The 14281-nt window shown below is 32.7% G+C and overlaps 1 protein-coding gene and 1 pseudogene across 1 annotated transcript; both read right to left on the reverse strand.

The window, feature by feature from the left end:
* Positions 1-944: 944 nt before the first annotated feature.
* Positions 945-4499, reverse strand: LOC18037195 (mediator of RNA polymerase II transcription subunit 15a). Its single transcript, XM_006427436.2, has 5 exons — positions 4287-4499; positions 3063-3142; positions 1810-1921; positions 1481-1602; positions 945-1186 (listed from the first exon to the last, which is right to left on the reverse strand). The coding sequence occupies exons 1-4, from the start codon at positions 4359-4361 to the stop codon at positions 1531-1533; spliced, it is 339 nt and encodes a 112-aa protein (XP_006427499.1). The 5' UTR covers positions 4362-4499; the 3' UTR covers positions 945-1186; positions 1481-1530.
* A 3766-nt stretch (positions 4500-8265) lies between these two features.
* Positions 8266-13289, reverse strand: LOC18037212 (annotated as a pseudogene).
* Positions 13290-14281: the final 992 nt, after the last annotated feature.

A 14281-nucleotide genomic window follows, 5' to 3' on the forward strand; every position in this document is an offset into this window, starting at 1 on the left:
AATTAGAAATTTCAAGTAATATATAACAAAATTTAACTGATTATTAAAAAAATTTATAACAAAATATATTAAGGCCCGTTTGAAATTAAAATTGAAATACTACTAGAAGTGATACTTCATTGATTGTGTTATGTTAAATGGACGAAAGTACAAAACAAGTCAAATCAGACAACAAGTATGAATTGATACTGTATCTAACAACAACCCAACCGGCTAATCTATTTTATTTTTTTTTAATAAGCAACCGGCTAATCTTAAGATACTTAAGTTGCCCTATTTTATTAATTTTTTTTTTCCTGAGTAAGCCCATTTTTAAATTTAAACAAGAAACTATAATAATTACTAATTAAGTCAACAAGTTTGCCATTCAATAACTCCTTCATATATCCATTGTAAAGGTGTTATACCCTCCCAAAGTGAGTTTTATTGGTTAAATTTATGTGTTGGTCCATTGCGCATATGAAAAATAACATATTCTAAAATTTATTTATCAGTTATGTATGTTATATTCAGAGTCGTGGTCAAGTTTATACCAATAAATATTTAAAATTTAAGTTCGAAATAAAATCAAAGTTATACAACAATATACAAGTTTATTATATAGACCTTCTTCAATGCGTATTCTTGAATTCACAAGACATTAACATCAAAGAAATACCATATCATGTTACGTGCGTTATTTTATTCAATACTTTCTAAAAGTTTGGATAAGGATGAGAAATGTCATTCACTAAAGACTAACTACCAAAAGCATACACAGCTAGTTCAGATATGCTCGAAGACATATTCTAAATTAAGATAAGCATTAAAAGCTTCAACCATCTAAGAATTTGTACCAAAAGTGATAAAGAGTATACCTAAAATGCACCCAAATTCTTTTCTTATGAATTTAAACATCGTAATTAAGGTAACTGAATCATGCTTAAGCACTTCCAAACACACCATTAACATATAATTTTCAGAATCCATTCATTAAATGACAATTTACCGCACTCTCAAACACACATTAATAAGAAATATAAGATTATACTTTTCCAATCCATATAATCTTCAATATACATTTTCAAATTTCTCATGATCAAACTTAGTTACAATATCTATCAATTGTTCCTAAGCTTTGTAACTCATGTAAGCTTTTCCAGCTAAAAGCTGTTCTGACTTTGATCATTGAGGCAGAAATTTCATGCTGCAAACAAAGAAAAGTACGTAAGAATGTATTAATAAATAGTTCATACAAGTTTAGGTATTCCAAATGATTTTAATTTTACAAAATACGCCAACATAGACATTCCCCTAGTGCAAGGATTTAAGAAGTTGCAATGTCTAGCATCCCATGTCTTGCATTTATGTTAAGAGCGTAAATAAAGGTAAAAATTCTACAAGTCAAAAAGCATAATGTTGTTAATATGAGTTAATTTGCGGGTGAAGCTTCAACAACTGCATTGGATAAAAGCAAATATTCAAATTCCATGGTTATTACCTGGACCAGGAATCTGCTGCCACTGCTGGCAGTGGGTGCATGGCAGAGAACTAAGGCATTTCATTTTGAGACCGTGAATCCAACTGATGCATCTTCAGGGATATTCTCTGCCGATAATCTGACTGAAATTTGAGATAAGTTTAGAACTTTAGATCTCCTAATACTCCATGTCATGTTGCCAAAACCACAGAAGAAGAAAACAATGTGGGGGGGGTGTGGATGAATCTAAGTAAGAATTTCGGAAAGGAACAATAAAAGTGCATAATTTTGAATTTTGGTGTATATGTATATATTTTATGAAATTTATAGAATGCAACAACATAACGTACCTCACTCATAGCAATAGCATAATTCTTCGCCTCAAACCTCGCAGCAATTTTCATGAGTTCGCGTAATCTCTCCTCACCGGAAAAAGGAACATGCCGCTTCAATGTTACCAATCTATGTAAAAGAATAATTAGTTAGTAACTGGCCATGCAAGAGTTGATCAGCTAGATATTCATGAGAAAATCCTCCATCCGTATGGCGCACTGATTCATTTTATCTCATAACCTTCTAAAGTAAACTATTAGAAATTCTGTAACGGTTTAAATCCTTGGACCAAATCTACTGCATCTTTGCCAAGCGAAGGCAGGCCTGCAGGCAGGGGCCACTAAAACCAAAATGTCTTATGCAGTGTGCCAACTAATGTGCATTTCTCTGGGCAATAGGCTTTATAAGTAGCCAATTAAAGCACAGTCAGCATCAAACAAAAGGGGTTTCAACAGGTTACCCAAAATGTCTATCACTGCAGCACTTGTAATGACAAAAGTCGCTCATAATAGTAGGCCTTTAAACATTTTCTAATGATATCATCAGGAGCTGAATTGTCAAACGAAAAGTAATTTGGATATCTTTTGCTTATTATGTTGTCTGCTGAAAGGACCAAATATGGGGAAAATTTGGCCTGTGTAGACATGTGTTCAACCTTGAAAGAATGCATTTACCAATCGCCTTTGCAGCAACCACATAATTCCAGAATAAAGACTCAATCACACATCAAGATGGTCATATGATGTATCCATCAGGTTTACCACATGCATTCAAACATACCTTAAAAGTTTATTTTATTTTTCACCAATGCCTCTACTACTTCCATCACAATCTGAGCGAGCACTGAATGCAAAATACAACTAAGTGGGTAACTTGAATTACAACTGATAAGCTGTTTTTCTTAGCCACCTCAATTCTTTTGACATTACTAAGCTCATTCTGGCCCATAGGGTACAAACTACTTTCAACAAGGATGCATATCATTTGGAGAAACGACACAGCATGCTATATCACCTTATATGGCGTAACCATATCAGATTGAATTTCACACTTGAGTTTTATGTTTGGCCACCAAAACTCCACACTTGATTTTCTTTCTAAGCCACATGTATCCAAAATAAAAATATAGCAAATTAGATTATCTGCCACTCAAATCACCACCACATAATACTATCAAGAGACAAAACATCAAAAGATAACACGAGAAAGTTAATAGTGGTTCCTTAAGTAGACAGATTATGGCTGGGAGGTAGAAGAAATAAACACCTACATTCTGTTGACAACTCTTTGTCGTGCTCCACGCCCCAACTGAGTTCTCCAATCACTTTCGTCCAGTCCAGCATCTTCGTTCTGACGAGTAGTCATCAAATTATACGACGAGAAAAAAGAATTGCAAATACTAGAACAAAATGAAATGTAATTTTAAAACAAACCAACAAAGAGCAATAGAACAATTACTTAAGCTAATAAAAAGGAATACCAGATTGATCATATCAGAAGCACAATAGAATGTATGTCGTGAGCACTTCAAAACTTAAGAGAGTGTGTAAGAAAGAAAGAGAAAAACAAGGAGCTGGGGGGTAATAAAAAAACAAAATGCACCAATTTTGGGCTAATTCATAATGGTTAATGCTAAAATTTCAATTTCTTTCTCTTGACTGTGCTGAGTAATCAAGCTTACAGTGTAACATATTAAATGCTTAACTTACTCTAGAAAGAATCTATAGCAATCAGAACCCATTATCTGGGTGTCGACGACTTCAGAAATTTTCTTGATCATATACATCTATGCATCCACCACCTTCTGATTTGTATTTTTTGATTGAGAAAATCAATACTCTCCAAATATTCACCAGGTTTACCAAAGTGCAAAAACAATATCGAAAATCTTATTTCATGATAATCTCCAGATTAATGGCCCATGTAATCCAAAGAACTCTGAAGTCTCTTAGCAAACTAGTAAATCATTTGTGGAGTATCATGTCATAATTTCATTCAACATATAGCAAGAATACCATAAACCAAGCAATTATCATAACAAAGTTTACAGTTTATTACCTGTGTTTCCTAATAAATATTTATAGTTTAGCTCAACAACTTTATCAACAAAAATTCAAAGCATTAAATATGCCTTTTTGGTCAAAATTGCAACACTCACAGCATTTAAACGCCAAAAAGTAACTAATTTACTGAAGGACCCTATATAAATAAAATAAAGTACAAAATACTCAGTCATATGAGCAAAGAAACACTCCAAAAACAAAATCACAACATGGGTTCTGTTTCTTTCATGGAAAAGTTCTTATTTTTCGATCAAGTTTTTGTGATCAATACCCACGTGCAAAAAAAAAAAAAAAATCAAAATTTGAGTCGACAGACCTCATCAAACTCTAATGTTCATAGTATCACATCATCATTTAACAATATCTAAACACAATTTAACCAAAAAAAAAAAAAAACCCTACACCAAAAAGAAAGAGAAAAAAAAAGGCACCTGTGAAACCTTTGGAGAGGAAGGTTTCTTGAGAGTGTCCCTGAGAGAGAGGGGCTTCCTTCTTGAAATTCCCATCTCTGTGTGGCTTCCCCTTCTCCAATGATTACAGGCTTTAAGCTTTTGCTCTTATTCTCTATTACGGTTTTGGTATTACCACAAATTCCATTTTATTTTATTTGTTTTGTTGTTTCATTGGACTTCTCATTGCATCACACTCCTTTATCTAATTGGTGCATAGTAAAATACTAATTCTTTTTTAGATATTTATAGAAATAGCCTTAAATTATGGATAATTCATAGGTATTTATAAAAAGGGCCTAAATTCAATTTTTCTAATGATTAAATCCATATGCTCATATTGATTATTGTAGCTAGTTTATATTTTTAATTTCTAATATTGTAATACTTTTATTCTTGCTGACAACAAAAATTATGAACAGATGAAATTGGTGATTATTAATCAACTAATTGGTCAATTAATGGTGTTAATAGATTATGATAAAATAATAAATTTTGTAAATATATGCAATAGTAGTAAAATGATGTGTTACAATACTTTTAAAAATGGGATAGATATTAACTGTTATTTTTTTTCCTGAGTTATTATCATTTGGCTGCCTTAAAAATTATAAAATATCAAATGACAGTATTAATTTTTGTCAATTTGTTACTATATTCTTATAAAATCTTTTTATTTTTCAACCTTATCATTTAGTACTATTAGTTGACCATTAGTTAACAATTAAACTACCAACATGCCCCTACTTTAAAAATTAATTAAGTTTTTAATTAAATAAAAAAATCAAACCTAGCTGAAGAAGGCGTGTCTTCGCTTCCAAAATTTCTTATTCTTGTAATTAAATATCTCCCTTAGCTAAACTGCTAATCTTGCTCTCATCAAGATGTCAAATTGAAGTCAGCCATTAAAGCTTGAAGATAGCAAATTGAAACTGCCATTAAAGCTTGAAAATTAATATGCTTTCTTATTTCTATCAATCTTAATTTCTATTTCATCAAATCCTTCAAATTAATAATAATAAAACCATTATTCCATAACTAAATCAAACTCATCAATTAAAAAATAAATCTCAGAGAAATATTATGTAAAATCCACTTCTAAATTTATCACGTATCCCTAGGGATAAGTTATAGAAAAGAAAAAAATTATATACCCACGACTGTTATAGGAGTTCCTCTAAGGTTTCGTTTGGTACAATTTTTTTAAATAGAATTTATTTAAGTAGAGTTTTTAGTAGTAAAGCTTTTACATAAAAAATTTTAGTTGTTTGGTTGTCAATAAAAGCTTTTATTAAAAATCTATGAAATTACTTTAACAGACAATGTTTTTTAAGTTATGTTATGAAAAGAATAAAATAAGATTGTCAAATAACTAGAGGATATTTTGTATATTTTAACATTTAGAAAAGACTTTTCAACCTCTACTCACAAAAGCTTAAAATTTGAGCTTTTACTAGTAGAGGTAAAATAATTTATTTAAGCTCTAAAAGCTCAACTAAAAAAAAATCAAACAACAATAAAAATTATAATAAGAGCTTATGGAATTAAATAAGCACTTATAACCATTAAATAAGTCATACTAAATAGGCACTAATTCTTCTTTTAGATGACATCCTTTAATGCCAATTGTCACAGTCCAGTTTTACCCACGCTATGCCGTGCGGCCTTAGACGTCAAATTCACACTCTCTTGGCCAGGGCAGGCCATGTGGAGGCTTGGGCCATGACACAATGGATGGCTTGTAAGTTGTATTCATTCAACAATGTCAATAATTTTTCAAAGAAGATGGACCACTGTCTTTGAAAAAAAAAATGAAGAAAAAGAAGAAGATGATGATGATGCAAAATTGGGATTCACGAATTTTTTATATTTTATTATATTGGCTTGTAATTTTTAAATTTTATCTTAGTTTTTAATCTAAAGAAACTTTTACCCTTTTAAATTTTTAATGTCTACATGACATTAGCGTTGGACTAACAATGTTAAAAAAATATAATAAAATAAAAGATTTTCGAAATATATAGTAGTAAAATAATACATACCAATATTTTTGTAGTCATTTGATATTCACCATTCTTATAGTTAAAGGATAACAACCTTTTTTTTTCAATAAAGGCAAGTGGGTGGCAAAGTCTAAATTCATTTTTTAGTCTCCTACTTTCCTCAAGAATAAAATCTAAGTAGTTAGTCACACCCTTGAGGGCAACTACGTACTTACGCACACACAAAAAATAAAAAATCTATTGAGAGAAACTTATATCAAATTTATTGAAACAAGTAACCACAATTTAAATAAAATTATTTGAAAATTATTCAATCACACCCTTGGGGGCAACTACTTACACACAAAAAAATTTGAAAAATCTATTGAGACAATCTTAGATCAAACCTACTGAAGCATAACTCAAATTTATAACGTCAAAAATTTATAAAGAGAATTTACCACACTTGTATTGATGGGGGGAGTTCTACCTCCATCTAATTTTAAAAATTAATAAAAAAAATAATGGGACTTAAATCCTTACCCTCGAGAATTTTGAAGACATGGGTTACCCATGTTAGCATAGCTACTCAAATAAACTTTACCGCCTAGATAAATAAATAAATAAATAAAACTCTAAGAATTTGAATTAACTCGAGAAAATTTCAACCTTGGTTTTAGTTTCATTCAAAAATCAGCTTATTCCTTATCAACATCAATTCTTCACTTATTCAAATTACTCGTTCAAATGCTTTTGATTTAATTACTCCTGAAACCTTGTCACCGCAACTGTCTTCGTGAGCACATCTACTGGATTAATTATCTTCAACGCTAATCTTCCACAGAACAACCGATCCTTAGACTATACTTATCCTTGTTGGTGTCTTATCCTCTCATGTTGTTTTGGATCTCACTTTGGCCGTCACAAAACACTCCAACACTTCTCTATCTACTAAGCCACAAAGCCTCTTTCACGGCCTGTGTGATGGCTATATAGTCTGCCTCTGTTGTTGATAAAGGTACGACATGCTGAAGCAAGGCTTTTCAGCCCACAACACCATTAAATAAGGTAATGATACCTTCTGTAACTGTCAATGACCTGTTTTTGTCTAAATATACAATTTAGTCATTTTAACTGCGTAAAGTATTACTGTACCAAAGAGATCCCCCGAATATCTGAGCAGCCCATGTCGTAACATCTGATCAATGCTTCTTTTCTAGTTTTCAGGATCTGCAGTGAATCTATTGACCAAACTCATGACACAAGCGACTTCTAGGCTTATTAAGCGCACCATTACAGACAAAGGAGACTACCAACAACACTATCATAAGGGACACCCCTCATTTATTTAACAAAAAAGTAGATATTTAAAATTGGTTAGAACAAATAATTTCTACTCACAACAAGAAACCTTTATTCAATTGTTAAAAGCAAAAGAAAAATTGACAACAACTAGGGTTGACTTTTTTTTACGTGAATTGTAAATAATACAAAATTTTAATTAAAAGAATTCTAACTAAAATAAAAAAGGAAAACAGCACTTAAAAACTGACTTCCCAATAAAGAAGCAAAGATCATACAATTTTTTTAAGAGAGTGCTACACATTTTAAATTTTTTATCTTAAAAAATTATCCCAAATAATGTAGTATCATCAATTGGTTGATGAGATAATACTATTAATCCACTTGAATCTTGTAAAGAATTATCAACTACTTAATGAATGACACATTATTTAAAATAAAATTTAGGATAAAAGATTTGAGATGTCTATTATTACTTTTTTGTTAAAAATTAGAGAAAAAAAAATCTTTAGACAACCTTTTGATTCCCTACATGAGAGATGTAGTCAAAATTTGACGGATATCATGACATTAGTGGATTTTTTATTACTCATATCAAGAGTTTCAAAACGACATATCAAGCTCCGAAATCCAGCATGGCACTGAGCCAAATTAGCTCTGGCTATTATGAAGATGTCCTACACATACTTGAATGATCGACAAAGGCTAGGCCTGTAAGTGGACAAGAATATTTCAACCAGAAGAGGAAACTGCAACAAAGCAAACAAGGTTACGGGGATAAAAGCAAGTAGAGAAATTGGAATAATAACCCATTTCCACGGCTGGGATAGAGCTATGTAAATGGTTGCACCGAATGCTACCATCATGGCTGCAATAGAAAAAAACATGCTTAAAAGGCCGATAATTAACTTCCTTGGCAAGGAAACCAGAAAATCTTCTTCAGCGTAACGCGAAGTAAGGATGCCTAAGAACATCAGCAATGAAGTGGCTGAAGAGAAGAGTGCAAGCGCATCGGATGTGATAAATACTATGAAAGGTACATCGTGCAAGAAATTGGGTATCCCTTCATTGTTGTTGCCACCCGGTACGGTGAAAGCTGCGGCAAACACTACTGTGATGATGAGAGAAACTACAACCGTGCAGGATTGAGCTGTGTCCTTCATCCATTTTTCACCCTCCTTAACTAATTCTTTATGTGTCTCGGTAAACACCTCTCTCGGAGTTTTATTGGAAGCATTGTGCATTTCCTGAAAGGAAGGACGGACTAAATTTTCCACGGCCTAAACAGAAAATTAAAGCGGATTAGAGGTGGTAATGAGATTTATTTAACAAATAGATCCTAGCTACTAGTTACTAGCTGAAACAAATTAAATTTTGTTATATATATCATATAGGATATAATTAGTCTTTGAGTTGTTCTCAAGTCCAGAAATCCCAAATTTATAAAATCCTAGACAAACTGATAACTGCTTAAACATACTTTCACAATGTTGTCAAATGGTTTACAACATTTTGAACATTTTGAGAGTCTGTTCAAACCGTTGTCAACTTGTTTGGGATTTTAATCCTGAATTTTATTTCCGAATTAGAAAATTTTCCATTAGTCTTTTATGTTATATTCATCACCTTGAACCATTGCATCTCCCGCTGCATCTGCAATGCTGCACCAGCGACTTCACTTGAAGGCACTAACCGTCCGGCTAAGTGCAAGATGTTGTTTAAAGATTTGTCCTGGCTGTTTTACAAAAATAACTTTTGCCCCACGCATTTGACGGAGGAGCTTAAACGGTTTTTCCCGGCGATACAAAACTGCAAGCATGCACAGGTTATTCCCGTCTTCATCAACAAAACAAAGTGAAGAGTAGTAAACTTTCATGATTTCGTTGACTATCTCATAAATCCCCAATCTTTAATATCTCTAAAGCTTTCCCAAAATTCCATTTAATTCCGGCACACATCATTCTGACTATTTCAACGGTTTGCTTGTGCATTAACTTTGTATCGTGTATGTCTTTAATACTCGGAGCTGCATGTTGCTGAAATCAAGTCAATAAAAAGTCGATTTCCCTGAAAGAATTCAATTCAAGAGAAGAGATTCTAAATTTTTAATTATTACCAAGATGCACCAGGGCGTTCCAGAACACAATGTGCAATTTTTGGCTCAATGCACCTGTGAGGTTCACAGAATAATAATTAATGAATTGTAAATAAGCAAATTAATTAAAATAATTTATTAATGATTTCTAGCTACATATATGCTTAATGAGGAACATTCACAAACCAAATGTAGTAGCCATCCTCAGAGCTATGGATTTAGTCGAGCTATCTGGTCTCTGAATTGGATTCTCAGCGTCTCCCTTGACATTTTCGGGTGCATAAAAGTCAGTCTTTTGGGTTTGAGGAGAATGAATATATTCTATTTGCACAGGATTAACGCCTGCATGTAAAGACATGGCAATTAACTTGTAAAATTATATAAGCAGCGATAAGGTGGACGATTTCACAATTTTGTTATAAGATCAACTGTTTTATACAACCTAATTATGATGACATGTTTTGTATGTTATTATTTGCAATTTCTATTTTTGAATAATTAGTTTCCAACCGGCAATGACTTTCTGGTATTGAAAACTAGGGGACTGGTGTTCGGGTTGGATTTTTCTAATAGTGTCTAAAAATATAGCCAACCCTAATCTACTCAAAATTTACTGTCGTTGAGCAGACCTTATAAGTACAACCTGAAACCTATGTTGGCGACCTGATTTACAAGTACAACCTGAGGTAAACGACCTGATTTGAGAGTAACTTTAAGCCTATATGAGCGATCCAAAAATTCACCAGTCCGATCTGGAAGTAAGGTAGTCCGACCTCAAAATTCTTTTGTCTGACTTGAGAATTAGCTTGACATGGAAAATTGCTAGCAAAGAGAACGTGCCTAATTTCTAGGGAAGTTGTATGCCATGATTTCTTAAACCACCTACAATTGATAACCACTTGCAGCTGCTGAAAAAAGTGGGCTGAAGTTAATGAGGTAACCACCCACGACCAAGAGCTTATTTAAGCGGAAGAGGGCATTAGAGGAGGGGGTTAGCAAAATCAACCAAAAATTCTACAAATCACCTATCTAAAAGCCTCTTTATTTCCTACGAGATTTCCAACACCTCTATCGGAAAAATTCCTTGATTTTAAATTATTCACAATCCTTCCTTCTCGTTTTTCTTTCCTTATATATAATTTCTGACTTAAGCATCAGAGAGTCTATGCCGGAACTCCACCAGCGTATCCTAACCATGTTTTCTGGTTGGCAGGTATAGAAAGTTGCGATCAAAGTGACGTTTGAGCTTGGATTCGTGCTGTTATTCCCCAAAGAAAACAAATTCAGCTGTTGAGGTCATTTTTTGGCATCAACAAGTAGTATATATGTGTGTATTTGTATATAATAATAATAATAATAATAATAATAACTCTCTAGTGAGGACATTCTTATTTTAACAAAGTGAAAATGCCACTAATAGACAAAAATCACAGTTTCTAATGTATTAAAATATGTATTTTTTTTGTATTTTAGTATGCATCCTCCCATTGTTGTTAAAGTGAGGATGCCCTCACTAGAAAAATAACTATATATATATAGAAATTTTCTAATCCAAAATTTTAAAGTGAGGAAAAGTTTAGGAAAACACATAAACCTTACGGTTTAAGTGCTTTAAGTTTTAAGCCTTTAAAATCCTATGGTTTTAAAGCTTTCTCAGACTTTTCCTGCACTTTAAGATCCCAAATCGAAAAACTATATATATATATATATATATATATATATATGTATGTATGTATGAATGTATACGTATGTGATCAAAAGGATTGTAGCCACCTACAATGATAGATGAAGCGATTCCAATATCCAGGCCGACTTCCACTCGCGAAACCCTTAGGCTTTTTAGCCAGCTTTTGTAGAATGATACGTCTGTGATGGTCTTTATCACGGGCCAACTTTGGATACTGCTTCAATAAATTGCAAGCTATGTCTGTTCATGGACAAATGACAAAAATCAAAAGGATTATGTGCAAAAAAATTATTTATCAGTAGTGGCAAAACAAGGATTATTTTGGTCTAACGGGGTACAATAGACAAATTATAAAATTGAAGAGGCCAACAGTGGGGGTTATAATGAATAAACCATAAAATTTGATGTGATATAAGAAAATTTTATAAGAAATAAAATGGCTAACTTGGAATTGCCCAAGCAGATAAGGATTTTTTTCCCCCTTATCTTTTTGTCTTTTTACCATCATAATTTAGTAAAACAATTGACTTAATTGTAAATAAAGTGAAAAGGCAAATATAAAACTCAATCTTAACCACTTATTAAATAAAGAGGAAAAAAAGATTAACAGAAAATCCTTCTATGTCAAAGTTAACCGATAAGTATACATGATTTATTATTAGATGACGGAATTAATATGATACATTATTTAAAATGAATATCTTAGATTAAGTTTTAAGATGTTTAAGATCAGTAAAACCATATGTGTCAGATATTACACCAGACCCTGGGCATGTGGTTTTTAATATGGTGAAGCAAATTTTAGAATATATGCATATTACTACTAAGGGTATTGCATGTATACTGACCTAAAAAATTAAATTCGATCAATATTTCCAGCAGCTTCAAACCACACTCGCCGGCAAAAGGGTTTGAATACTTCTCATGTGAGTCCTCTTCCTCTACTCCGGTGACTGATAGAAGATATTCAACTGTTTCTCTGTGGCCACTCCTTGCTGCGCAGTGAATTGGACACTGACCTATTCTGTTTCTCATGTTTGGCAAATTTTTGTTATATTTCACTAAGATTTTCGCAGCCTTTGTATTGCCAACTATTGCAGCACTGGTTAGCGGCGTGCCGCCAGAGGTATCTGTTTCTTCTAGATCTAGTGGAGAGATCATGTCCAGAAACTCATCCAAAAGCCTGTGGGCTTCGTCCTCATTAATGTTAGCCATCGAATGGAAAAGTGTACCACAACTTTCTGTAAATTTGGCATACAATGTGTCCGGATTTTCGCTTATGAAACGCTCTACTTCTTTCCAATCTTTCCGTACTAGAGCCCTGCGTAGCTGCGGGTGTTCACCAAGATCCACCTTAACGCCAGTCTCCACCATTTCCCTGAACCAATCTATATATATGTACGGATAGATAGATGCACATGTATATCTATTAGTTACTGAATCAGTAAAAAGAGTGTTAGATAAAAAAGGAAAAGTCTTTTATGCTCCTCCAGCATTTCTTATCCCATTCACTTTTTATCATGTGTATACTTTAACTAATAGTGATACTATTCCTATACATATGGCAAGCAACAGTAAATAGAGCAATGCTTTTATAGCACCATATTAGACTCTTTTTCCTTTATCTTCGTCTTACCTTCCGAAGTCTTCACCTGTTTTATTTGTTGTCTCTCATGGCTCTTCACTTCAATGATCGGATCATTCGCTGGCTTCATTTCAGTGATCTCATCTTCCTTTTTCCCAACAACAAGTTTGCTGGAAGGTTGAGCAAAATCCTTTTGCTTCATCTTAACAATCTCATCTTCATTTTTGCTATCTAAGAGCCTGCTTGAAGGTTGAGAAGAATTCATGGGCTTCATCTCATTGATCTTATTGTCGTTTTTGCTGAGATCACTACTGGCAGGTTTAGAAGGATCCATCAATAATCGGTTTCAGAGAAAAAGACCAATTTCATATACAAAAAAGATATGAAGACAAGAAGAAGAAATTACTAGCTTTAAAATGTACTTTTATTTAATTCTTTATTTTGAATGATGTGAGGAGAGTAGCCCAAAGATTTTAAATTTTTTTCCTTTTTCTTGAAATATAATGTTCCCAAATTGCTCCACCTCAATTTAATTTTCTAATAATGCGTCAATGCAATACAGTCACACACACTTTGTAAAAACAAACAAAGATGAATGATTAACTTTTGTTCGAATGTAGTGCTTTCTCCCTTGATGCAGAGTGTTCTCACCTCCTTTATCAACTGTAAGACTTCAAGGGAGCTGTGGGAAGGATTAGCATGAATTTTTATTATCTCTTACTCAAATGCTCGGTGTATGCCATTGAGGATACAACTTCAATCATTCAGGAAAGCATGTTCACTCTCCATCACTGAATTAAATGTAATCATATAACTTTTGATGATCTTGTTCTACATTTTCACATGCGCTTAGTGTAGTGGACCGCCCAAAGTTTCAGCTCCGGCACCGAGATTCTATATAATACTCTAATTTTTCCTAAGGGTACTTTCTAGGGGTGGGCACGGTTCAGTTCGGTTCGAAATTAAGTAAACCGATTTAAATCGGTTATTTTATAAAAAGAACCGAATAAGAACCGAACTTAATAAGAACCGAACTCAAACGGTTCTTTTCGGATCGGTTCGGTTTTTTCGGTTTTGGGCCTATTGGGCTTATTTTGAATTTTTAATTTTTTAGTCCATTGAGCCTCATGAATGTAATAATTTTTTTCAACAATTAATTTATCCTAATTTTATTACAAATATTAACAATAAATACAAAGTATTCAAAACACATTTTATCACTAATATCTTACTAACTATTAATAAGATACTCCCAAAATATGAAATATTAAAATTTCAAAATACATAACTAAACTCCAATACTCCATCTATATAAACATAATCATA

The sequence above is a fragment of the Citrus clementina genome, unplaced genomic scaffold (assembly GCF_000493195.1).
Source record: "Citrus clementina cultivar Clemenules unplaced genomic scaffold, Citrus_clementina_v1.0 scaffold_7, whole genome shotgun sequence".
Classification (NCBI taxonomy): domain Eukaryota; kingdom Viridiplantae; phylum Streptophyta; class Magnoliopsida; order Sapindales; family Rutaceae; genus Citrus; species Citrus x clementina.